Source organism: Aythya fuligula, chromosome 2 (assembly GCF_009819795.1).
Source record: "Aythya fuligula isolate bAytFul2 chromosome 2, bAytFul2.pri, whole genome shotgun sequence".
In the NCBI taxonomy this organism is placed as follows: domain Eukaryota; kingdom Metazoa; phylum Chordata; class Aves; order Anseriformes; family Anatidae; genus Aythya; species Aythya fuligula.
In genome coordinates this window covers 123,373,216-123,400,761 of record NC_045560.1, presented here as the reverse complement: position 1 = coordinate 123,400,761, position 27,546 = coordinate 123,373,216, and the positions used below count along the sequence as shown (strand labels likewise).

The 27,546-nt window shown below is 38.5% G+C and overlaps 1 protein-coding gene across 1 annotated transcript in view; it reads left to right on the top strand.

Moving 5' to 3' along the window:
• ARMC1 (armadillo repeat containing 1) overlaps positions 1 to 11,661 on the top strand; it is a 30,013-nt gene extending 18,352 nt beyond the window's left edge. The window contains exons 4-7 of the mRNA XM_032181395.1: positions 4,622 to 4,811; positions 8,559 to 8,675; positions 8,761 to 8,835; positions 9,410 to 11,661. Of these exons, the coding sequence (XP_032037286.1) occupies positions 4,622 to 4,811; positions 8,559 to 8,675; positions 8,761 to 8,835; positions 9,410 to 9,601 (574 nt within the window). The 3' untranslated portion in view covers positions 9,602 to 11,661. The remainder of the gene's footprint in view (positions 1 to 4,621; positions 4,812 to 8,558; positions 8,676 to 8,760; positions 8,836 to 9,409) is intronic.
• The last annotated feature ends 15,885 nt before the right edge of the window (positions 11,662 to 27,546 follow it).

Here is a 27,546-nt window from a genome sequence, read left to right as displayed (position 1 = left end):
CCCAGTGCAGAGTAGAGGGGATCGATCACCTCCCTCAACCTGCTGGCAATACTTTGCCTAATGCAGTCCAGGGCACTGTTAGTGTACTTTGAAGCAAGCACACATTGACTGGTGTTCAAGTTGGTGTCCACCAGGGTCTTTTCTACCAAGCTGCTTTCCAGCTGGGTGGCCCCTAGCATATATTGATGCCTGGAGTTGTTTCTTCTCCGGTGCAGGCCTCCGCATCTCCTTGTTGAGCTTTATGTGGTTCCTGTCAGCCCATTTCTGCAGCCTGTCCAGGCACCTCTGGATGGCAGCACGACCATTTGGTGGGTCAGCCACTCCCCTCAGTTTTGTATCATCCGCAAACTCCCTGAGGGTGCACTTTACCCAATCATCCAGACAATTAAGGAATATGTTGGACGTTATTAGACCCACAATTAACCTCTGGGGTTTGCTGACAGTGGCTTGCAAGCAGACTTTGCAGTCCTACAGCCACCGATCACCACCCTCTGGGCCAAGTGTAACTTCCCCTTGGTGAACTTCCCCATGCTGACTGCTCCTGGTCACCTTCTCCTTCATGTGCCTGGAAATGGTTTCCAGAATTAGCTGCTATGTGAACTGCCCAGGGAATGAGGTGAGCCTGGCCAACCTGCAGTTCCCTGGGTCCTCCTGCTTGCCCCTGTTAAAGATAGATACGACATTTACTTCAGTCCTCAGGCACCTCTCCCGGTTGCCTGGAAATCTCATGAATGGGCCCAGTTGTTAACTTGGTCTTACGGGCAGCAGACAAGCTGAGCACCAAAAGCAGTGTCGTAGAAGTGAGACTTTCATGTTTGGAATGAAATGACCCAAGTCTTTTTGATAGAGTCTGGGATGTCATTGAATCTCTGGCAAACAAAGATATCCTCTTTAATTCGGAAACCTCCTGTCTCTGGGTTACAAACCCAGTAGGAACATTCTAATGGAGTTGTAGTATTTCTGCTGTCTGCTTAGCTAATGTGTCTTCAGGGCACCATGCGTGCCACCGAGGAAATGCGTGTAATGGCTTTTTCACAGGATCTGCTGTACTTCGAGCAGGGTTGTGGTTGCATCTGTTTCCCCTGATTCAGGGGTGCATGTCTATGTATGTATGTTTGTATAAACTACATATATACTAAATTATGGCTTTAAAAAGGGTAGGGTGGTCTTTTACACACACACACGCATATGTAGAAGTATATAAACAGATGTATTTGTATCTTGTCTTTCTCCAGAAGGGGAAAATCTGCTCTATTATATTAGTCTTCCTCAGCCTTTGCACTTCTGAAGTAACAAAGTTGTAATTCTTCCCTTTACATCAGATACAGCTATTCTAGGAAGGCTGCTGGGGCCATTCTGCTCACATTTATGGTGCTGTGTGTGTACTTGGATCACATGCTGATGATACAGCCATCATGCTACATGCTTGATGTTCTTTCTGAGCATGCATACTCTACACACATGACATGTACCTTTGGTGTGGTGGCTGTTAATGATCTTGTTTAAGCCCTTTTTAAAATATTAAGTCCTGATTTTAAAATATCTTACATTAAAAACATCTGTAGCACTTGGGCTATGTTTATAAAGTTATTTTTGATTTCATAGAAAATGAGAAATGTTTCTTGAATCCTCTTCTCACAGATCCAGCACATGTCACTTGGATTCTGTGTCTATCTTACTTATAGAGCCAGCCTTGAGTGAACATAGTGAAAGGACAGACAGCAGTCTAGGATGACAGGAATTCAAGAAGACAGTTAAAGGTTTGGGTTTCTGACAGGCATCTTCTAAATCTTGCTGAAGTAATGGAAGATGTTACTGCCTCTGAGGAGAGTGGTAGCTAACTCTTAGTCTTCCTTCAACTAGAGGCTACTACCATTTCCCTAGCAGGGCCAGGACAGCACTGGTCACTGCTTAGTGACTCCGCAGGAGCTTCCTGCACCTCCTTTGGTGAATGAAGTGTGCCCTGTAACAAAGTGTGCACAAGGGTGGTGGAAAGACGAGCAGGAGTTCCCTTCTGCTGCTCTGACAGTGGCGGGAGGCTGGGTCACACAGCTATGAGCAGAGGGATCAGAAACTGCTGAAGCACGCTCGATGGGAGGGCCCATGTCACTGTCTTAAGAACAATCACCTCTAAAGGTTACATTTATTTCAAGGAATAAAATCACAGCCCAAGTGTTATCCTCTTTTTTTTGAAGTTTCCACTATTCTACTACTATTTTTTTTTTTAATTTTGCATGTAGCTTTGTTTTGTTACGAATATAGTGCATAAAAATAGCCAATGTTGAACATTAATTAGGCTTTAGAATAGGTTTTATTGTACTTGTTTATTTACAGATGGATGTTTTTCTGAGAGATATTAAGGTTTCTATTTTTTTTATAGCTGTTGTATGAATTGCATTAATGAATGTGTAACAGATTGATGCAAAACTTGTATCCACTCATTTTACAAGTACACAATTATAAAGGCTTTGTGTGGGATTTTATGAATTTTGATTTAACTAAGTTGCTGAAAGCATGGTATCTCTTTACTACACAATAAAACTTTGTCTTAAACCTTTTTTTTTTTTTGAGATTGTCTTGAAATCTAATATTCTTATTTCACGTCCATCATTCTTACCTTTGTAGTGTAGTGTCTGACTTTCATGCAGCTTCTATTACCCAGTCTTTCACTTAGTTCAACAGACTTTCTTTTATATAAAAGTAGTCTTGTGGTTGGGACCTTTTTTTTTAATGTAAAAGGAATAATTACTGTTATAATCTGTAACTTAGTGATAAGTAGTACTAATCTTCTATTAAAATACAGGAAACAATATGAGTAGTTTATAAGTTTGTATGCATGTATTTGACTGTGTAGGTGTGTTTTAGGAATAACTTAGAATGCTATCAAATAAAAGTGGATTTAAATCTGTGCTTTCAAATCAACAACTTGTGTAAATAGTGCAATTAATTGTATGTTATTACTCTTCCAAAAATTACGCCAACTATAATGTTAGGAGTACAAAATGTATGAAATTCACTGTTGATTTTAGACTTTCAGACAATTGAAAATTTTATATTTACAGCCATATTGGTAACTTTATTTTTTTGAGTATGCATGCAAATGTGTGTGTGTGTATACATATTATAGATATTAGTAGGTGTATTTCTTATTTCTTTATGATTTAAGGTCCAGGGTGCAATAGCACAATGGTATTCAAACAAAAACTGTTGCCAAGTGTTAGTGGGTGCTGTAGGTGGGATAATGAAATTTCAGTAATGTGCTTAGTTAACTGTGTTTAGTTGTTATCTTTTTAATGTTAAAAAATAAAGTCCTTTATTGTAGCTTACTTTATATTAACAGCTTTTTTTTTTGTTGTTGGTTGAAAGAATTTGCCAAAACTAGTGGGTGGATAAATTTCTTGGTGTCTTGATAAGATATCACTTCTTCTGCACAAGCTATTTTATTACCACCTCAAGACATCAGCTTGCATGGCTTTGCTGTTAAACTTTATAATCTATTCTATTACTTTATCTAATAAATCATGGAATGATGAAATTGAAATCTTTGTGAGTTTTCAGCACTTGTTTCTGTAATTCTAAAGATACTTGATAATTACTTGGTGTTTGCTAAACAAAGCAGTAAAGCTCGGATTCATCATTTTAAGATTAATTGTGAGCTTATGCAGCAATAATTTTGTTTCTGCACATAGGTTTAAATCACTGGTATTGAATTTGGACAACGGATTTATATTAGTACTTTGTTAAAATTAGTTTTCATTAATCATAAGAAAGTAATATATGTTGAGCGTATTACCTGGATTTTTTTTTTCTATCTGAAAAATGCTACCATGTAGTTCATATTACAAATTTTAGTCTAGTCAGAAATCTCCTTTGCATTCTTTAGGAAAATGTGGGATTCTGCTTTGCTGTTGTTGCTCGGTAACTTTTGAGAAGAAAACGTTTGTCAAGGTTACGGTTCTGTAGAGAAATAATTTTTATTATGTAATGAGGAAAGTGGAAAATGAAATGTAAAAGGCAATTGAGAATTTTTTTTTTTTTAAAAGCTTGACATGACTGAAGTAACAGTAATGTACTGAGCACCTACTGCTGCTTTTTGTTTGCAGTTGTCAAACTGATGTAAATCATATGTAGTTTAAGAAGGATGATTTGTTTATATTACATTAGAATTTAAAAAGCATTAAAAATTGGAGTATGCCTAATTAAATAGTTTTACATAATCACCGATCTGAGTAAAATTTTAACTGTAATTTTGGGTCTCTAGTTGGCATTGATGCCTTTTAAGGAGTGAAAACAAGCATGGCTGAGTTCTGATTAGCACAGAAAACATTATGCTAAAAGATAAGCACTAAAAGATGAATGAGAATGGGAACTCTTGAGCTCAAAGCTAGCCCAAACACTCTGAATTTCAACAAGAAACAAATGGCAGAAGGTGGTTGAATGTTCTATTTGGTGATACCAGTGCTGCTTTTTTATTTTTTTCTTTTAACAAGTCCCTGTTAAATATTTTTGCTATGCATTGACTATGTAACTGTATTTCTGTAGCTGGAGCGGTACGTAAGTGGTAGGTGGAGCACTAACGTAAAAATAATTCTTTACAAATCTTAATCCCTTTTTCTTTCAGGACTACTACACCAGGAGAGACTAAACTTTTGGCTTCTGAAGTTTATGACATCCTTCAGTCATCCAACATGTCAGACATGGACAATGTGAATGAGATGAATTATCGTCGACGGAAAGCACAGTTTTTCCTTGGCAGCACAAATAAACGCGCCAAGACGGTGGTTTTACATATAGATGGCCTTGATGACTCGGTAAGGAAACCTTCAGCATTCATGTAAATAAGGCATGCTGTACTGAGATGTCTTCTGCACACACAAATAATGTGTTCAGGCTACTTGCCTGTGGCATCGTCAGTTGTCAGCAATTTCTGTGAATTGTGTTTTGAACCACAAGATTTGTATAAATTCTTGCATAAACTGAGTTTACTTAGTGTCTAAAGATGATATTTTTAAGGCAAGCTTCCTTTACCTTTAGCTGCTATAAAAAACTATCCTATTTCTACCTCTCCTTAATTTTCTTTTCTTTTTCGAGAATGAATGGCATAAACAAGGTACCTTCAGCAGTTTCACTTACTGGTATTTTGTGGTTGTACCACTCTGTTAAATTAAAACCAAAAAAAGTTCCCCTTCAGTTATGAGAGATTCCAGTTGCTGTTGTTTTATTACCCTTAATTTGGAAACACTATGTTTTCTTTGAGTTGGTTTTGCTACATCTTTTCATTGTCTGTGAGATCTTTTCTACTGTAGTGACCAGAATGGCATTTGAGTTAATGAGGTCTCACTGAGTCTTTATGTAATGTCAGAATAACTTCTACGGATTTATCTACCGTACCCCTGTAGATAACACCCCAGGGCCATGTTTGCCTTTTTACGGCTGCCAAACAGCATGTAGGCTGTTTAAGCATGTTATCCACAAGTGCCCTCCGGACTCTGTATCTTCAGTTTTGTACCCATTTTAAATGATCAAACCTGATCCTTTGCTTTGTTGCTTTACATTTTGCCAAGTAAGCGTGTCCACAAGCCCGGTTTATCAACAGCATGCCCGTCGTACTGTTTTCATAAGACCATAGTTAATTCCTTTAGAAATAACATGCTGTTCTAACTCACTTTATGCAGAGTAAATATTTTTTACAGTTTTGTCTTTCCACCACTTGCTCTGCCTAGAAAGACTGTGCCTTGTCAACTGCATTGGCTTTTGTACTTTGAAGTGTTCTTTTAATCCAGTCCAATCAGTTGTCTCAGTTTTCTTTTCCTTTTTCTCTTGTTGTGTTCTTTGTTTTGTTTTGTTCTTAAGCTTGTAATTGGTTTATTTGTTCATAGGTCTCTCCAAGAAAGAAATTTCATCTGCTTCTACTGTGAGTTTAGATGTACTGGTTATAGCTCGATTCCATCTTAAAAGCATTTTTGTGTGCCCTTTTAGAAATGGAGCCTAGCCAGATTTGCAGAGTTTTATATTTTAAGTGTTGAGACAAAGGTATTCACTGCCATTCTGAAAAAATGTAGGGTATTTAGATATTCAGATCCAGAGAGTAAAACTGCAGGCTTCTGTAGTTGCCTAGAGCACACCAGCATGCTTTCTTAGCTCATAGCTGAAGAAAAGAAAAATCTAACTGTGTGCTAGCTGGAGACAGCTAGTGTAAATAGCTCTGTATTTCATCAGTTGATTAAAGAAATGCTAGTGAGACTCCAGGTGCCCATCCAGCAGTTAAACATCCCTACAGCGCTGTTTAAAATGTCAGAATAAGTTGAGATTTTGAGAATGAAGGATGTGAACAGTAAAGCAGTTTATTCCCAACTTAACTAGCAAAGAATGTTAGGTGGGACATGCGACTGTTAGAAGGCAGAGTAAATAAATGCAGGGCTGTAAATACTGTGTTCTCAGTTACCTGTGTGTCTTTTTTTTTAGTCATTTAGATTTGAAGCAAAATGCTTCTCTTAGGAAATATTGCAAATCCTACAATTGCTTGTGGATTTTGAAACCTCAAATAGTAAATATTCATCACTTCACGAAGAGAGGGGAAAGGCTCGTTGTTGTTTAGTGTGGGGTGAAATGTTTTTAAGATCTAATTACCATATTTGATTGTAAGTTTAAAAAGAAAAAAAATGAGGCAGTACTTCAGGAGTCTGTGGCATCCCCTTCAGTGAGTTTTCTAGTCTGCAGATTTTAGGGTGTGGTAATCAGTGTTCAGCAGACTAGCACAACTGGCAGCAGTAATCTTTACTGATCCCTAGCATTTGATGAGCTTTTCAAGAAGATTAGGTCTGGGTGGAGGACAAGGGAAGAGACTTCTCTTTTTGATCATCTTGCTGCCATGTCAGCTGGCTTTTCGTAGTCTTCAGAATTACCACATGGTTCAGAGTTGCTCAAATTATTTGGGCCCAGAAGTTGGCCCTATATCAGTCTCTTCACATAAAAAGTACCTGCAAGAAAAAAACCTCCTAAAACCTTCACCTGTCCTACCCTGTGCCTGTGCATCAGAAGTACCATACAGAAAGATAGCTTGCTGGGTACTGCTGGGGTTTGTGTCCCATTGCTGGAGTCAGACATACTTTGCAAAAGACATTTGGGCAGCAAGGCTGGAGGATGCCAAGCTTCGAGCTTTCTAAGGGTTCTGTAAGAATGTTGGTAAGTTTTTTGTCCTTAAGAAGTATCTTTAAGAAGACCTTTAAGAGTCTGATCGCTGAAGCCTGGTTTCGAATTGAACTGAGGTGCCTGTGAGTAAACTTGAGATCTCGGGGTAAAAAGCCAAATTCTGTTACAGAATTGCTATATACCCATATGGTCATGAGTTGTTTATTTAGGCTAACAAACTGCAAATGACTTACTTCATTCCTGTGCCCAAAGTTGTTTTGACTTCCACTTGTGGAAGGCAGCCTATCATCTCTGTATCAAATATTTCCTGTCTGTAATAAATGCAGCCTATCTGTCAATGTTATTTTTTTTTTTTTAATGGTCAAAAATGTTAACTGTTTCAATACACATAAACTTACACCAATGAATTGTTTCAAATATGTATGTTAAACTGCTGACAACAAACTGCTTCAGTCAGTTCCTCCAGAGATTAAAAAAAGTCAATTTACTTTTTATGTATGAAACTCTCCAAGGTACTGTCCAGTAGTTATTTGATAACTAACATTAATATGCTTTGAAATAACTTATTATTTAAAATATCACAGAAACTTGGACTGAAAGTCAAATACATCATTATTTTGAACCTTTGTAATGTTGTCAGTGTATTCCTAATACAGTGCATCTTTTTTCACTTTTTGTGCTACCAGTCTCTCCAAATATATTTTACTCCCTTTTGCTACAAGCATCTTCTCATGCAAATACTAAAAGGAAAGAAAAGAGAACATTTCTAAGATAATACAGAAAAGGTGCAACTAGTATAGGTCAGTGTAACGTTACGGCACGGTGGGTGATGTCACTTGCTTTAAACATAACAAATTCGTGGTTTATCAGCCAAATGTTTTCCCCTTGAAATAGGAGTTAAGCTTATGCTGTGCAGTGATGTCCATGAGCTGCCACAGATGAAGCAGCTGCAAGATAAAACAGCTGCTTTGATGCATTCAGTCAGTATGGATGCAAGGTGTCTGATAAATAGCAACTTAAACACTAACTACTCATCAATGAGCACTTCAGTCAATCAGAACTTAACCAGAGGGGACTGTTTAGCTGATCATACGGAGAAAAACATTCTTTGCTTTTCAGCACTTTCCTCTAATTATTTACAGTTGATTCCATCCTTCTTTGACTTCTAAAGTGTAAGCAGTTTTTTCTTTTTTCTTTTTTTTTTTTTTTTTTTTCTGTTGTTGCAAGAGAGCCTAATGTTTATGCACTAAGATGTAAGTTTTAGTTTTTATTTTACAAAATTGCTGTTGAGTAACCACCTGCCTTCAGATGTACAGGAATTCCTTAGCAACTAATTGTTAGCGTTTTCACATGGTGTATTATGTAAGTATTTTACTCGTGGGGTTTTTCTTTTTTTTTTTCTGTAGTCTCGAAGGAATCTTTGTGAAGAAGCTTTGTTGAAAATTAAAGGTGTTATTAGTTTTACGTTTCAAATGGCTGTTCAAAGATGTGTGGTCCGAATTCGCTCAGACTTAAAAGCAGAGGTAAGTGCTCAGTAACTCTCAAGATCCTCACGTTACTGCTTTTCTGTTATACTGAGCTCTTGCTTTTTCTCTGTATTTGTTCTAGGCTTTGGCAACAGCAATTGCATCAACCAAAGTTATGAAGGCACAGCAAGTTGTAAAAAGTGAAAGTGGTGAAGAGGTAGTATTTATATCTTTCTAAACCAATTGTTTGAGTCTGCCTGTGTCTCTAATACCTGATGCACTGTGTCCATAACACCTGATGCCAGGCAAAATTTTGTAACTGGGTCTGTTACCCATACAGTGTAAGGTGAATAAAGTGTGTCCTGTGTTAGGACATGTATCCGTAGAACGAATGGCTTTGCAGAATTTATCATTGAATTGTTTGGGAGGATGACAAAAACACTGTAATTGTTTCTTGTCTTAATGATAGGTTTTCCTGATATGAAAAGAATCAGACTGAAACTTTTTTTGGAAGCAGTTGCTGAAGTGGGAAGTGTGTTTTTATTTCACAACTACAGTAAAAGGACAACGTCCTTTTGATTTATATTTTTCTTCCACGTTAACCAAAAGCTTTTCTTGTGCATCTTCAAAGCATGGTAGATTTCAGATGTATCCATTGATGCACTTGCTGTAGGGAGGGGTGGGAAGTAAGGGATCTCACAGTGTGCATGCGTATCATCCTGATATGTAGTTTTCATTTGCATTTTAAGTTACAACATTTTACATGATTTTAATCTCTTGTGGTTTATCAGATGCTAGTTCCGTTCCAAGATACTCCAGTGGAAGTAGAACAGAATACAGATCTACCTGAGTATTTACCAGAAGATGAAAGCCCTACCAAGGAACAGGATAAGGCAGTGTCTCGTGTTGGGTCACACCCAGAAGGTGCAGCAAGCTGGCTCAGCACAGCAGCAAACTTTCTATCCAGATCTTTCTACTGGTGACTTGTATTTGGTGTTAAAAGACTGTGTGAACCAACAGGGGGGCCAGTTTTCCATTGGTGTGGTGAACTGCCAAGTGCAATTTGCAATAAATTATCACAGAAATTTTAGATTACGCAAATGTATGCTGCATTTTACATTTTATTGGACGTTCAGCCTGACAGGGCAGGGGTCAGAGGACAGAGGCCTCCAATCAAGTCGTTCTTTCATTTGTTTTTCATGTAGGTTTTATTGCTTCACTTTTTAAAATGGGTCCACTATTACATACCAAACATCTGTGTGTATAGAGCTTTAAGTTTGACTTCACATGAAACACACGATAGGGAGAATTCATTTAACTCAAGTCTCAGGGCCTCTGTGAATGAAAATTCTTAATAGCTCTAGATGTACATGAAATAAAATGCCCTTTTAATTTCTGCATCCCTTTTGACTAATTTCACTTAATTCCTAGGTTTTGACTCCAGAGAAAAAAAATAGTCTGCCTCTCTTTTTGCCTTCATTTTTGCCAGCTGTGTTCACAGAATGAGCATGATGTTCCCTTTTTTGCTGTTAAGCTAGAATCACTACAGACTTGACATTTATAACCCTTTTATGTATATTAAAATTGTTTCCAGTCTGACCTTAACCATCGGAGTGCTAGACCTTAAGAAAATAAGGGGATTGCCTAAACACAAATATGTGTACATACGTTGTACAGTAAATAAACTAGAACATATTTGTAATGATGGGTGTGACTGACTCATGTATATAAGTAATAAATACCACTGACTGCTGTCCAGGCTAGTTGGGAAGACTGTAGCAAGAAAAGCTCTGGTCTAATGTAGTGACAGCCCATTGCAGCTCAGTCTGAAGAGAGTAGAGGAATGTAAACTATTTGATTAAGAAATGGTGTTCACTGTTAAGAGATATTTAATGGTAACTGAAACTTTATGAACTTGAAGAGTAAAGCAGAACTGAATGCCTCTTTTGCCATAGTGCCACTCAAATTAAGGCTTTAACCCTTTTTATTTTTTTACCTAACAGATCTGATAAGTAATTACTGTCCTCTCCTAATGTCTTTCATGAGATTCCCATGAAAGTATGTCAACTTGGACAGGCTTAAAAACATGTGCAAACAGTTGGCTTTACCTTGTTACTTACAGACAGCATAGGTTTAAAGATGTCTTGATAATTTCTGTGACCAGAAATGATAATAAAAGCAAAACTTTTTGTAGGTAGATAATAATATAGACCTGAGCTGTTAGTTAACACTGTGTGCCTGAGAGTATTCAACACACAGTGCTTGAAAACTGCAGTGCCACTGCTTCGTTGCACTAGAGGAATACAGCTGAGGACTTTAAATAACATGATAAACCTCATTATCTGATGCTTTTTTTGTGGTAATGTATTTGCTGTAATATTAACAATATTTACCACTTTGGAGACTTAGAGAAAGAGTTTTAATGCATCAAAGTTAATTCCCGTGTGCCTTTGCACAAGGAATAAAAGAAAATTCACAGGCTGTCATAATACTACAGAAAAAATACTACAGAAGTACAGAGGAAATGGTGATGTAAAATAATAACACAGATCAGAGTTCACCCACCCAAGTTAATTGTCATTCTAGGACAAAAAAGAAACGAAAGCTTGTTGGCAGACTTAAGTGTCTCATGTTTTTTAATATAACTAGTTTATTTTTGATTCAGGTTTACACGCACAGATTGAAAATACAGGCTTTTCAGGGCATGTATTGCTTTAAATATGTAATATTACTCATATTGCCGTCTAGAATGTTACAGTACCAAATGTGTTTGAAAAGCCCTCTGTTCTATAGCCATGAATGCAGAGTTTGTTCTTTTCTGCATTAACATCCGTTTGCGTTCGCATTGCTGCACATCTATTTACTAAAAGACTACACCCTTTGGATCTTAATGGTTCAATACCAGTAGGTATTACAGTTTGTTTGTGCATTCGGTCTGTAGGTGTGCTTTTATGACAGTATTGCAGCTCTTGTAGAACAGTTTATGGCATCTGTAAAAGTTTTTGAAATATATTGTAAAATAATAAAGGATAATATAACTAAATGGATGACTGCCGATGGCTTTTTATATGTGGCATTCAAGTTTTTTGTGGTATTAGAAGTACATCTTGAATTTAACAGAGAAATGCATATTAAGAGTTGCAGTGAGATCTTTGCATATCACTGTTTTTGTGTGTACATTTCAAGCATGCTTTCATTTTAAACAAAGTTTGTGTAAAGAATAGGTAAGCAGAAGCTACTTAAGGACATCTCATTCATTCTTAGGGCATTTTTAGAACATCAGTTGTCTTTGATGCTTTGCAGTATGTATTTTGTTAGGGAAAACAAGAATCAACATTTGTTGAGGTATCTGATTCTGAAAAAGATTTTTTTAAAAAAGCGAAGGCAGTGCACAGTTGCTTGCACTTTTTTCAGATGTCACATTAAGGATAAGAAATCCCTTTGACTTAAGAAGATGGGGGTAAAAATGGCAAAAAATGTTTCCAAAAAAGTTGAATTGGGAGACAGAGCACTGGTCTCACATTGCGCTAGCTGTTCCTTGCTTTCCAAGGGAGTCACTGCCTTGCATTATTGGTTAAGCTCCTGAATTGTCCTGGGGTTAAGCAATGTAAAACATAATATAGTAATCACTGCCGTGATTCTTCATAAGAAGAGTAAATGCTGATGGGGTAGATAGCGGCAAAATTGGGATTCATAACTGTGCCTCTGTGAACAGCTGTCAAAGCACAGTAAGCATTCTGCAGTATGGTGAAATGCAATATAGTCTAACTTTCCCTCTCCACAAGCACCTATGGCTTATTCTGTACAAAAATAGCTGATGTTGCTGAGCTCTGCCACAGGCCTTCTAAGCTGGGGGCAAGAGTACTGTGTGGGGCTAAATCAGGAGAAGGATTCTGCACCTAGGCAGATGCAAACTGGCAGGTGTGAAGTACTCCTGTAAGTGCATGCAATGGAAAATAAAATGTGGGTGCTCCTTTTTGCCTGTGAACAACTCTCCAGCTGTCAACTAGCAGAGTTTAAAACCATGCCTAATAAAAATTAGCAGCAGCGTTCTGTGCTGTATTCCTTTTGCAGAAGGCTGGGTCGCATAGTCTGTCCTGCTTCTTCATCTGCATCTAATTATTTTGAGTTCCTAAAATGCGAACAAATCTATTTGCTAAAATTAAGATTTATTTATTATTTTTTATTTTTTTAAAGTAGGGATGAGAATAGCCTTTCAACCCACCTCACATTCTGTTTTTGTAATTCTTTAGGAAAAGTTGAGTTACTGTTATTTGGCAAAACAGGGTCCGTGATGGGGTCACTGGAAACTTCTTCAGTCAGGTACAGCAAGTAATTAGCCTCAGGGGTGAGACTTACTGTTCAAATTCCTTTTCTAACGCTTAGAATACAACTGTTAAAAAAATTAATTGTCCTATTTCGTTTAGTTTATACAGAGCAAACTGCTCTACTTGGTTTGTCTGCTTTTTACGCAGGGTTGAAAGACAATGATTTAAATTGTGGCTATTTCACCTGTGGGTATTTCATATGTGTATTGGTTAAAACATAGAGGGCAAGGTATACCTGTACATGTTGATGCAGGTGCCCCAGAACTGAATTATTAAAACTTTTGTGGTGTTCATTTAGGTGCATGTTGCACATTAGTGACTGGAAGAGTTAGAGCTTCCCCTGTGGAATAAGTTAAGATCCATTGAAACACTTTTAATGTGTTTTTTTAACATGCGTTAAAATGTGTTTTAATGTCTTTTAAATACCAGGTGTAAAAACCACAATACTGCAGGAGTGTTGCTTTGATTTCCGATCAGAGCACTGAGTTCAGTGTAAATGATGAAAATACAGGTGTGCAGCTGCTCTATAGTAACTCCTTGCTATTTTACAGCCCCTTCCAGTTGAGGTCCCTGGAGCTGTGGGTGTGCTGGCACGCGGCTAAGGGAATCGCCCCATCAGCTTCTCCGTGGCACCTGCCCCTCTGCTTCTTCATGACCAGGGAGGGAGGGCGAGCTACCAAGCGAGCACATGGTGAGCTCGCAGGGAGCAGCTGGCGTGCCGTTCTCACCTAGCATCCTGCAGTAACGCGAACATACGTAACAGGAGGTCTTTACCGAGATGTTTGCATGCTTTCCTCCTTTTACAGACTCCACAACTCCATTTATCCAAAACTGGCCAGGAATCCCGAGAAGCACAGTATTTCACGAGCTGGCTGACTGGTAGTGATGTTTTGCTGCGAAACGAAGCTGAACTGCTTTCCGTATTAAGAGAGGCCTTTGCTTTGTCTGGCCTGCAACAGTCAAATGTGCTGTAAGCAACTTTCTGTATTGAATTAGACGTAGGATTGCATCACGAGCCAGGCATGACTGAAGGCTAGTTTTCTCAAAGTAGCCCCTAACAATTTACTGAAATTCCAAGTAAGGAATAACTGTCGGTAACAAATACCCTTTCTAGATGATATTTAAAAATAATAAAATGAAAGTAATAATTTTGCTACTTTTGTATATGTTATTTTATACTTCTAAAGCTTTGCAGAACACTCTTTCAGCAGCACTACATGCAATGCATACCCAAGGCATTTTCTGTGGTCACATATGTTAAAGCATCACCCTGACTGAAAAGTGTTTACACCCTTTCCAGCAATTAATGTGTTTAGTTGCTTCCGATACCTAAATGCTTCTAAAGAAGGTGTGATGGCCTTGAAAGTATACTATCATGTAGTTCATATGAACACATTTCTTTTTACTTCTCAAGAGAGAAGTAAACTGTTCTTTAAGCTCACCTCCTCCCCTAGGTTACAGGTTGAAAATGGTAACACAAAACGATGTCACATTTGTCGTGTGACCTTTTGGTCATGTTTCGTTCACTGGGGAAGAAGCCAAGGTGCGTTGATTTGTGTTAAGCTTTGAGGTTCAGCAAGAAGATCCAGAATAGGGAGTCCCTTTTTGGGGGAAGTACGGGAGAGAAGAGCGGGGAAGCTGGAAGCAGGTTCCAAGATCTACACTTGCAAAAGGCTGCTTCTTTTTTACAGAGGAGCAGTGCTGATTTAACATTATGTGAGCCTGTCTAAAGGTGATGGTTTACCTTGCATTATGGTGAGATTAATTTTTTTCTGAATAAAATCTTAAACTACAATAACAGATTTTTGATTATAAAAACCCATATTGTTTATGTGGAAATCCCGTGGCTAATGTTGACAAAGTCATTCGTGTTCATTATCTTGGTATAAAACTAAAAGCTTATACATTGCCCTTGGTTTTCATGGCTTTTCCCCTTTACTACAACAAATATGTGCTGTAATGTTTTAGCAAATAACCATTATTGCTTATACACTGTAATTCAGTGGGATGCAGTAAATGGCATATTTTAAGGAGTCTATTTCTTTGCATATAAAATACCTGTAAAGCTTACTGAAGGTGAATAGTGGCTACTACTTAGCTCTGAATTGCTGGCCACGTTACTGAAACAATGAAGATATATCGCTGACTATAATAGGGAAATAGCAGTCATTTAACATAGTTGAGCATGAACTCTGTCATTTACGCTGCTGAAGCAATCATTATTATAGTGAATGTTGCTGGGTTTGTTTCTCCGTATGTGTAGATGTTCTGGTGAATAAAATGCATTGCTGTTTGTAACAGTAAATTGCATGTGCTAGAAGGCTTCTGTTGCTATTTAAAGAAAGTTTTACCCCAGCCCTTCAGCAGACTAAGCAGAAATAAATAAATAATTGGTTTTGGAATTCCTTTCCCTGTAGCAGTTTCAACAATGAAATTTTGTGCCATCCTGCAAAATTTTTTACTTAGAAAAATCAGAGTAGATAAAACCATGCTTTTGTATATAAGCCTTTGCAGTGAAAACTTCCTGAAGTGTGAGTTTGCAGTATTGCTTACTACCAATTAGCATGATCCTCATTTCAAGGTGAGGACTCCGTAAATTAAAGCTGCCAATAGCTCATCCTTCACCTGGGATGTCTCAACAGTCACAACTTCTTCAGCATTATGTTTGAAGTCTCTATTTGTGCATCTGGGGTAGATGAATTGAGAATGTAATACTCTGTTTTCTTCTTCTTTCAGCTAAATAATGAACATATAAGTATATGTACATGCTCAGTGTAGTGAACTTTGGCTCAGGCATCACTCATGCTATAGCTGAACAGGCACAATTCAGTCAGGGGTCTGCAAATTCTGAAAGGGAAATTGTAGTTATTGAGGAAAACCACCAAAAGTTGCTTGAGAAATTTTAAAAGTTGTAATTTACCTAACTTAAAAAGAAATGGTTTATTGATACAGTGCTCATAATATACAAGATAAAACCTACGGAAGCATGATGCTGACCTCTGTAGGGTGGATTGATATCTGGGAAGCTACTGTAAGAGCTAGGCCTGGTTATTACTTGAGAAGAAAAGACCCTTAATGTGTAAATGTTATCTTCATTATTTATAATAATTGGAGTAGGAAAGAATAGAGGACAAAAACTAGTGCCACAAAATGAAGTGAAAGCTGGAATACAGCAGATTCCCCCCACTTTTCCAACTCATGTCCTGACACTGTTGCCACCAGCCTGCAGCAGGGCCTACAAACAGAGGCGAGGTGCTGCTGGGTGGCTGCTGGGAAGGAACTCTGTGCATGTGAGACTATCACTGAGGGAAAAATGGTGGGACACATAGGTGTTATTTCCATTAGCTCTACAGCTATTAGTACTGTAATATTTCAATAATGTTCACTCATAAAGAAACAAATCCTGAAAACAGGTTTTCATCTTTAGAAGCCCCTTTTTGACCAGACAAACATTAGCACATTAGTGTCTCTTGTGCAACATCAATGTCATTCTTTTGGTTAAGCAGAGCTAAGATTGGCTTTGCATTTGGGTTGTGGGATGTTTGGGTTGTGGGATTGTCAACCAGCACAAGGGGAGGACAGAGAGATGGTTCTTTAAACAAACTCGCCGTTTGCAGAGGTGTAAGGAAACAAGTCTGGCCTTCACCTACATGCCATGTACCCATCTCTAAAAAGTTTTGTGCTAAAATGCCATCAATGAATATTTGTTTCCTCCAGGGTATGAACACCCCAAACCTGCTGCTAAATCCTGAGCCCCAAGCTGCTTTCTGCATGGGCAAACCTCCTCGCAGAGCCACATGGAGAAGCAGCAAAAGCTGCAAATAAAGCACTTCTGGGGCTTAAGGCAGCTGCTGAATGATGATGCTGGGATCACCAAAGTGGACAATAAAACAACAAACTTTCACTATCTGGTCCCAGGGACTACAGCCCATCTCAAGTACCCACCTACTCCCAGGCTGAAATGGCAGCTGGCATCAGCTACTCAACCAATCCCATTTACTTTCAATCACACCATTACTACAACCTCCCTCCTCCATCTGTGTAAACATATGTCTTTGTTAAACACCACCATTTGTACAGGATAAAAATTGTCAATGCTGACAAAAGTGCCCCCACATAATGCTGGTGTGATTTCAGTGCTGTCCTTAAGCTGATTTTAAAGAAGTCTGTGAGCTGATCAACATCTCCGCTGCTATTAATGGGAAACTTTGATAGAAATGTGAAAACATACATTTTGTCCATGGGTATTGGTCTCCATTTTCTAAGACTCAGTTCTTCTAACATTAATTGTTAGTAGCATTTTCGGGTGCCACAGAAATACCTCTGAGCAATCACTGTTTCAAGAGTAATCTTTTGTGTTATTAATATGTTAACTTAGCAAGAACTTATTTCCGTCATACCTTCCTGGGGCTGGGGACCTTAAATCTGGCAAGGGAAGGAGTACAATTCTAGAGAAAAAATCTATTTTTAAGCAATTGCTGCTTGCACCAGCTTTTATTTATTTTAATTTTATTTATTCATTTATTTTTCAGAAATGACTACTACTTGCCTCTGTACAGGAGTTCCTCCCCCCCCCTTTTTTTTTTTTTTCATAACCAGAGGCCTCTACCCTCTAACTGAGCTTTCTAAAACCTTTTTTTTTTTTTTTTTTTTTTTTTTTTTTTTTTTTTTTCTTACTCTTTCATTGATTCAGTCCCAGCAATACTAAACATGGAGTTGTAGTTAACAGACTCCTACCATTAACAGGATTTAGGCTCCCCGAGGATTTAAAAACAATCATTTTCTTTCTTACTCATTTTCTCCTGCCATTTGGGTATGCTGGAGTGCATTTTCCAAGCTTTCTCTCCCATCATCTCCACAGCTGTGCGGATTAGGGATGTTTGTTTTTTTAATGAAAATTGAGACTTTGTCGAATTGCTTCCCTTACAAATTAGGGCTTTGCAAAAGCAAGCATCTGAAAAACAAAACAAAATAAAAAACCCAAGTCCTGAACCCTGTAATAAGATTATAACAGCTTTCCATCCTTCTTGTTACTTTGTAAATCCGCTCGCTTCCTCGCTAGCCCTGGTTTTATTTTGTCAATCTTGCTGCCGTTTTCTGCTACCTTTTCCTGTGTCCCTGGCTTGGTGGAGTTGTGAAGCAGTTAGTGTCTTCTTTGTTTAGTTTGTTGCCTGCTTTGCTTACCATAACTCTGCAACTCTGCATGTTACTTTTCAATCAGGCAAAGCAGGGTAACAGGCAGAGTTTCTCCCTGCTTTTTTTGGGGATTAGTAAGTGATTTGGGATTTGGTAAAGTGAAATACCTGAACTGAGTCAAAGATAGCGTCTGAGCAGCACAGGTATTAAGACCTGGATGAGGAGGGGTCTGGTAGCAAATCTTATCCCATACACTTCATTGAGTTGCAAAAAGTTGTTTCTGAGGTGTGAAGTTTCTGAAGAGAGGCTTTATTGCCTCCACTGCTGGATGATACTTGTAATAAACTACAGAATGGAATATAAGGAAACCCTGTATTCTGGTTGAAAGTGCTGGTATCTTCCCCTGCTAGGGACACAGGGGGCTGCTAGTGTAACCCACCAGTGCCTACAGTAAGGACTTGTGCCTTGTGTTACTATCAAGCCAGATATTTTTGGTAGTTGATGATCTTGCCTTAGTCCCCCAGTGGCTACTTAGTACTTCCTGACTGTTTAAATGTTATGAAGTTTCTAATTTGGCCCTTTTTTAAGGGTACTTTTTAATGGTGTAATCCTGGAGTGCTGAGGAAACAGGGAAATTCCTGCCCTGGTTTGTGGAGGGGAAGGTGGTTTCCTCCTCCACCCAGCCTCTGGCACCCACAGCACTGCCTGGACTGGAGGCTCAGCCTCCATTTCACATACTTCAGAGTTTCTGATTCAGCCTTTGGAATGCTAATGTGTGTGTGGTTTTTGTTGTTGTTTGTTTTGTTTTGTTTTGCCTTTATTTTAAAATGGCTTTTAATAGACTGACAGTCTGGTCGTGCAGAGCACCTGTAATACAGAAAGAAGCTCTAGTTTTACCACACCTCAGGTCTTTACACTCATCGTGGCTGCTCTGGTCCGGGCTCATTCCCCTTGCTGCTATTTTATTTTGCCTGCTCCTATATCAACACAAACCCCGCGTTGTGTCAGCAGTGCTATCGAACACCACCGCTCCCTCCCAGTCCGCCGCTCACGATATCCCCATAAAGAAAGATGATATTTCATCATTCTGCTGGAAACCGCCCTACGAATGAAGCATGAAGGCAGTGCTAATTAAGATGGGCCCAATTTGCTCCCCTCACAGTGATGGCCCGGCTGTGGGCATGGAGCGCGGCGGGGAGAGCGCGCTAGATGGCAGCATGGAAGTGCCGTTGGGAGCGCCTCGGCGCGAGGTGGAGGGCGACCCTCCGGCCTCCGCTCCTCTTTCTTGAGTTATTATGACTGTTATTCTTAATAATCGGTCCTTTCACTCGTCTGAGGGGTTTCAGGCAGCTGTGAGGGACCGGGTGTGGTATTTCGTCCCTCTCACCTGCTTGTATTTTTACTTAAAGCAAAATTTCCTATGAGAGTGAAATTTTCTCTCTCTCTCTCTCTCTCTCTCTCTCTATATATATATATATATATAAAATTCATAACTTATTAGACAGACAATGACCCTTCAAAAGGAAGTGGTAGTGGGGACTGTCTGGTTATGTGTTAATATCCATGTATTTATACCCCATGTACCACCTGCGTGAGTGACAGGAGTCCTGATCTGACCTGCCTGACAGCAATGCAAGCACAGGCTAATTTTATCTCAGTTTTACTCTGAATGCAGACAGTCCTGGTATAACTGAGGTGGGAATTTAGCCCAATTTCTATGTATTTGCACATACATAGAATCATAGAATCACGTAGGGTGGAAAAGCCCCTTAAGATCATCAAGTCCAAACATCACTTAGCACTCTCAAGTTCACCACTAAACCATGTCCCTAAGCACCACAGCCACACATCTCCAGGGATGAGGACTCCACCACTTCCCTGGGCAGCCTGTTAAAATGCCTAATCACTCTTTCCATGAAGAAACTCTTCCTTATATTCAATCTAAACTTCCCCTGGTGCAACCTCATATCTTACTACTTGTCAGGTGGGACTGACACCCACCTAACTGCACCCTCTGTTCAGGTAGTTGTAGAGAGTGACAAGGTCTTTCCTCAGCTTCTCCTTCTCCAGACTTAAAATACCCAGTTCCCTCAGCCACTCCTTATACGTCTTGTTTTCTAAAACATGCAGCTTTCTCTTTTCCTCCCCTCCCCTCCCCTCCCCTCCCCTCCCCTCCCCTCCCCTCCCCTTCCCTTCCCTTTTTCCCTTCCCTTCCCTTCCCTTCCCTTCCCTTCCCTTCCCATGCTGTCTTCCGGGTCATGCCTTGGTTACAGAGCAAAGCATATGCCTTGTGCTCCAAACTCCAGAGCAGTGTTTGTGCACAGGCCCCATCTGTTGCCCAGAAAACTGCAGGTAAGGTGTACAACAGCCATGGAGGTTGATGGTCTGCTATCTGACCTGCACAGCACGCCTCTAGGTCTTCTGCAACAGGTCTTCATCCAACATCCCTGGAGTTCCCCTGCTGCTAGTTGTCTACAATACAGGAATGTGAGCAATGTCCCTCTTATGATGTTTCTGCTGGCAATAGAATCATAGAATAGTTTGGGTTGGAAAGGACGTCAAAGATAATCTAGTACCAAACCCCCCTGCCATGGTTGGGGATGCCACCCACTAGATCAGGTTGCCCAGGGCCACATCCATCCTGGCCTTGAACACCTCCAGGGGTGGGGCATCCAGCTTCCCTGGGCAACCTGTGCCAGTGCTTCACTACCCTCTTAGTGAAGAATCCAAAAATCCAAAAAGGTATTTTAATTTGACACCCAGAAGAGATGCAATATTATTTTTTCCTAGTGCCTTGTAACTATTTTATTCTAAAAGAGAGCAAGCAGAAATAAATATTTTTTCCTCCTGTATAATCCATTTAAAACAATTTACCAAAAAATCAGTTGATGCAGTGCATGTGGATGTATGTGCAGGTTGGAGAGAGAAATGCTGTGGGAATTTGATCAAAGAGCACTTGTTACCTGGACTTTCTGAATAGGCATCAATCTGTTTATGGATTTCAATCCTCCAGTATCTATTCAACAATCATGCTTTACACACTATATTAAAAAGTTAAATTCTATCAAACTGTTTTAGCAGTAAATGCTTTAATATTCCAGCAGCATAACTGTACATGGGATGCATGATCATGGTTAGCCTTGTTTCCATCTTTGGACTTTTCCAATGTAAGTTATATTCATGGATAGGCAGAGCCCCTGACCAAGAATACAGACCATACAGTAATTTTGGAATGCATTTGTTTTACAGTCCCGTCTGGCATTGTGTCAGTCTCACTGACTGTGCTTGTAAGTCCAACTGAAAATGTTGGTGTAGTGGCTACTGATGAGGGATTAAATACCCTCTGAGGTCCCTAAACACTACTCTGAGAAGGGTTGGACACATACTACTGGAAAAGACTGCTCAAAAGCAGGAGTCCCATCAGCAAAATAAAAAATAGAAATATAATAATGCCATATACAAGTAGTTGAAGATACCAATATTCCATACAGAGAAGCAGTAAATGAAAGTTGTGGGTGTTACTGACTATGCTACCAAATATTTTGATACCAATTAAAGTGTAGTGCCACTAGAGATGTTTTCATCACAATATGAGACAGAAGTACAAATACTGACTCAGAGAACGACAGTGGGGATATGAGCTTGTGCCACAACAGATGTATAACAGCAGAGAGACATGTATAGCAGCGTGATTCAGAAAAAGCGGGCATAGGATTGCTTGTTATGGAGATGACAGAAGTTGAGGTTTCTCATGTGGGGACAGAAAAGAGATCTTTTCCCAGCAGTCAGGCAGAAAGGAAAAAACATCCTCAAGAAATGTCCCAAGTGGGAAGGACCCGTGTTAAGGTTAGATGATTACAAAGCATTGACTTATGATGAGTTTCATAGTGCAATACTGTGCTTTTTTTTTTGTTTTCTTGTTTTTGTTTTGTTTTGTTTTGTTTTGTTTGCTTGTTTGTTCTTTAGCTTTTCATGGTTAGTAGTTGTATGAAAACCTCCAACATACCTTGCCAAAAGGAATGCACTCTCGGGTACTTGATTCAAAATATACATGTATATTTTTTTATTATGGAGTTCAGGACTCAGACAGTCATCTTTGCCTATGTCCATCTTATATGGACAACATCAACAAGGAAATTTGAGGGGACTGAATTCAATTTGACTTCAAACGGACAGGCTTCCTGGGCAGACTGGTAGACATCAGCCTCTTGGTTGTCCTATTCCCAGTACAAATTAGTGGTTCAATACACATAGTCTAGCAGTACTTTTATGTCTAATATATGTTATTGCTATCCTATTAGTAAGATGAACAAGCAACAGTGGGAACTGAAAACAGGAACGAACAATTGAACACAGGCATTCAGTGAATCCAGAAGCAAAATGAACATTTTTTTCATTAATATTTTAGCAAAACTGGATTCTTTCCCCAAATAAAACAATGCTATAAAATATCACAGATTCAACATCTGCTGGATCTTCATTAGTGTAAGTGTTATGGTTCGATTTCATGAAATTTTATCAGCGACACTTAAAACTGAAGTAAAGAGAGTGTTTTTCCAGCAAATACTGAGGCCGTCATGCAATAGGAACCTGAGCTTATTTACTGTTGGTCTTTGTGGTGCTACTTTAGGATTAACTCTTACTGTTTCTTCTCTATCTAGGTGGAAAAGTTGGTTGGTGCCGGACAGCAGTAATTTTTGGCTGGTAATCCCAGGGCTATTTTCCCTGCTGCATCTGTGTGACTTGGGGAACTCGTCAAACTTTTCATGCTTCAGCTCCCACCTGGGCAAAAGACGCATCGTTGTGTTTTCCTTTGAGTGTGGATATTAACAACTGTTTGAGATGGCAGTGGGAGCTGGATGGCTTGGTGGAGAGATGTTAATAGGACCACAAAACCTATTGCTGAGGTGTGCCCACTAAGACCACACATAATAAAATGCACACATCCTTATACAGATAAGCAGAACCTGTATAAATTCCTTCGGCTTGTATTTGAGACTTGTTAAAGATTAATCTATAGCTTTTTCCTGCTTCCTCCTCAAATACCTTGTAATTGGATCAGACTAGCCTTAATCTCCTTTTCAATAGACCCTAGAGATGGTTAGACATACTAGGGACTTCTAGACTAGATAATAGTCTTTGAGAGACTGCAACCCTAGAGATGCTTCTAGCAAATATGCCAAATATACTAAATAGCTATGTAGTGTCTAACAGGGACAAGCAAATGGTGATCTTTGCTCGGCAGAACACCAATTCCTTTGTGTACACTTCATGTTACAAGCAGAGGAAAAGGAGGATGGTCAGATGGCTTTTCAGGTCAGTCAGACAGGTAACAGGATCTCCCTCTGTGTTTTGTCACTGGTGTCTTCCTAGCATCAGAAATTCCAGAAATGGGAATTTAAAGAAATTTTTGCATTGGGGTAAAGCAGACAGGCTGAGATCTGTAGATGTCAGTCTGAACAACAGTGTCATGGGAGGGAAAGGGACAACTAGCTACCTCTAGGTTGATGAAGGTAGCAGTCAATGGAGCAGGGTACCCTAAATAATGCCAAAGATGTCAGGATAAGGGGACATATACGTCAAATTTGGCATTATTAAATTGAAGAAGGCATATTAACTTGATACACAGGCAGTTTCAATTCTTAGAAATGGGGGTTGTGAGCAGCTGTTTTTACATATTTACTGTTTCACTAGAAGGATCAACTTTTTTTGGAATGCTTTCCTCTTAGAGTAACCTGTGAGGTGCAAGGGTGCTGCCTATGGACTATCAAAGTAAGTACGTAGGAAAGAAAATCAAACACTGCTGAAAATAAGGACAGAAAGTTCAACCTTATTGAGCTGTGCAATGTAACAAAAAGTTAGAAAGGAAAAAAAAATACTGCATGTCTATGCTGTAAACAGAAATATTGTTATTTATTTATTTATTTATTTATTTTTGCTAATCTGCAACTGCTAGAACACACTAATATTAAAATAATGTGGAATCAAAAGGATCTTGAACTAACTTTGGCACTTGCCTGTTTTCCGGTTTTTTATTTCTCAGTCAGTTGGAAGACAATTTGTTTTTCACTGCTTGGCTTGAAACGCTGAGGTGAGTTTACTATTTTTTATCAATACATCATCAGGGGCCTGCAGACCCTTTTTCTCAATTCTTTCTCTTTACAGAGTCATGAAAAATGCTTCTGTGCTCACTGTGCACAGCCGGACGTCTTGGGATCAGAGCTCGTGGGCTCACATAGGGACAAGATTTTAAGAAACACTTGATACAGAAAGCAGCACTGGGCTGTCAGTAGGTGGTGTGCCAGCATGAAATTGAGTAAGGCATAACACACATGAGTGAAGCCCTTTAGGTAAAATACAGAGCAAAAAAGATCCTGCCTATGAGAATGTAGAAACTCTGTGGTACCCCTTGCAAAAACAGAAGCAGAATTAATATCCTAGTTGACAGCTTAGCCCACGGAACTACATACATTCTGTGCACGTTTCCATGGGGTTTCTAGTGTGGCATTCCAGACCTGATCTGTGTGTTAAAGGCTTTCATGATCTTGTAGGCATGCCACTAATAGGTGGAGCATTGGACCACTTGGTTGAAGAGTCCTGTGTATGTGTCATAATCACATAAGTTAAATTCAGCTTGCTGCTTGTAGAGCTGTCAGCCTGAATGCTCTTGAAATTAAGCTTTCACAGTTTGCCATCTGGGTCCTTTACGAAGGCAAAAATGTTCCCCATCTCTAGTACTACGTATTAAGAGACAAAAATTGAAGTTTTCTATACACCTGCCAAACCCACATTTTGGTACCAATTATGGTCGAGAGTTTTCTTGGAAAAACATCCATATAACAAAATGAATGTTTCAGATAAAGTAGGGGATGCATTTAGTCTGGAAGTTGCAAATTACACATGACTGGAATCGCATGTTTGTCTTCATCACCATTGTTAAGTCTTCATCTCTTTATTCAGTTCTTGTATAGGCAACAAACCTGCTCACCTAAGTGTCTGAAAGGCTAATATCTTCAGTACTTAACCCTCCAATATTAGGGTGCATTTGTCCCTGAGATTTAATTTGAGCTGGTTAGGACCATAGGGGTGATTTTGTACAACTTTAAGGGATAAAATTGAAATGTGATTTTTGCGATTTTTTTTGACAGCAATAACTTGCACCTGGTAAAATTGTAGTATTTTGTACTTTGTGAAGAGATTACATGATTGACATGAGTTTTGTTCAAACTGTAAATGTTCTTCTGCCTATAGTTTCCATTTCCATCTATAGTTGCCATTCTTTAGAAGGTCCCTTTCTCCTTCCAGATTTATACAGTAATGAATAGGCCTGTGTTTGGTTTGGTTGTGTGACTGGATATAATTTCATGAAATTGCAGAAAGGTAGAGTCTCTTCACATCCTCATTGCTAAGATATGCACATGAAGAAGGTGGCTAAAATGGAGCATGGGATGGCAACATACAGTTATGACTCCTTTTGCTAACTTTGTGCCTGGATGAAAGAACTTCTCAAAATATGAGTTTCATTAAGGTACAAAATGTAAGAGTGTGAATGTCATTATTGGACAGTATTGATGTAATATGTTCCTATTTTTAAATTAATAACATAGATTTAGCTCAGAGGGGTGAAGTGAATTATGTGCTTTACTCCACAGATATTTTGCAATCTGTCAATCCCTCCATGTAGACTTTACAAACTGGTAATCCCATTGCATTAGTATTATAGATAGTCAGGAGCCAGTTGTGTGGTTCAAACCATTTAGAATTTCTGATTTTGGTTGTCTTGTGGCTGCGATGTTTTTTCTTACATACAAATCAGTTTTCTGGGTACCAATATACGTTGTTGACACCTTTCTCTTTTGCTTTCACTTTTACTTCCTCTGGCAGTGGTACTGTGTCCCCTGGGTGGCATTAGGGCCCTACTAAAGGTGGTATTTCTGTGTCTAAAGATACTGAAAACATGGTGACTGTATGGATGTTATTTTCAAATGTAGGAGATATTTTTACAATTCTGCAAGGAACTCCATTTATTATTATTATTATTATTATTATTATTATTATTATTATTATTATTATTATTATTATTATTAATCTATTTTAATTTAAGCCTGATTCTGAATACCTGAATAATAGCCTTAATAGTTGGTAATATCAGCAAGTGTACTTTCATGAGAAGAGCTACAGCTCTAGAGGTCTCCAACACATCAGTGATGGTTCTTGCATATATATTTGCATCTGGTGAGAGCTGAATAAGTATTTACTTGGATATTTGTTTCTTTGCTGGTGCTAGCATATTAATAAGCACTTGACCATTTACTAATCCTGTTTTAATTCAAAGGGAGAGAAAAAGCAACAAAGGTTTATTCACTTAAACTATAACAGCAAAACCACAGATAATCAGAAAGAAGAATCAGATTGTGAATGAGTCCTTAATTTAAATAAAAGGCAACATGGTTACATAATTATATTTTTAATTATTTGACTAATTATTGACTAATTGGCTATAACATGTGAAGACAGTGTTAACAAATCATAGCTTTAGGAAGTGTTTACTTTCAGAATCAGTGTAACATGTATTTGTACAAACAGTAACGCCAAATTAAAATATCTAGACTGCCTTAAACCTGGTGAAAATAGGATGTGAATCTCAATTAATTTTTTAATTTCTTCTTCTGCACAATGTTCTTAAGTATAAGGCAGCATTTCTGATTTGAAAATGAACGTATCTTTCCAAAAATAATTAGGATTTTATTTTAAAGTATCTTATTCCATTTATTTCTGTGTTTCTTCTACAAACCTTTACGGAGAAAATATAAAACCCTATAATACTATATCCTATCTATTTTCTCTAGTGGAATATTTCACTGGGGTTATTATCACAACTATTTTGATACGTTCAATGAAATTAACATTGATTCCATTTGTTGAAATCATATGGAGACTGCAACTGCACTCTGCCTTATTACCAAATGAGTACAGCATGCCCTTCAATAATTCTCTAAACTCTAAAATGCCTTGGAAATAATATGCTGGAATGTTACCGAACTGTGACTGAAGCACCATTTGTGCTAAGTGTGACAGTGCACGAATGATATTCCACAATAAAAGTTCAAACTACATTAATCTTTCACAGAGGTTCATTGACTGGGAAGATGCCTCAAATACAAAAAAAAAAAAAAAAAGGCCGTGTCTCCTCTTACAATTATTTCTGAGTACTGTGTCTGTATGAGTTCCTTAGAAATATATACACTATTTCTCTGTTATGTACCTAAACTGAACTAATGAGAAATTAAAAAAAAAAAAAAAAAAAAAAAAAAAAAGTAATCAATTGTATTATTTCTACAACCACATTAGCAAAAACTTTACCTCTGCATTTCCTGAGAGAAATGCCTCTTGGCAATGGTATAACTAGGTATGTAATAGGAGATAGTGTAATATACTTATTTTCATTCCTTGTAGATGACCAT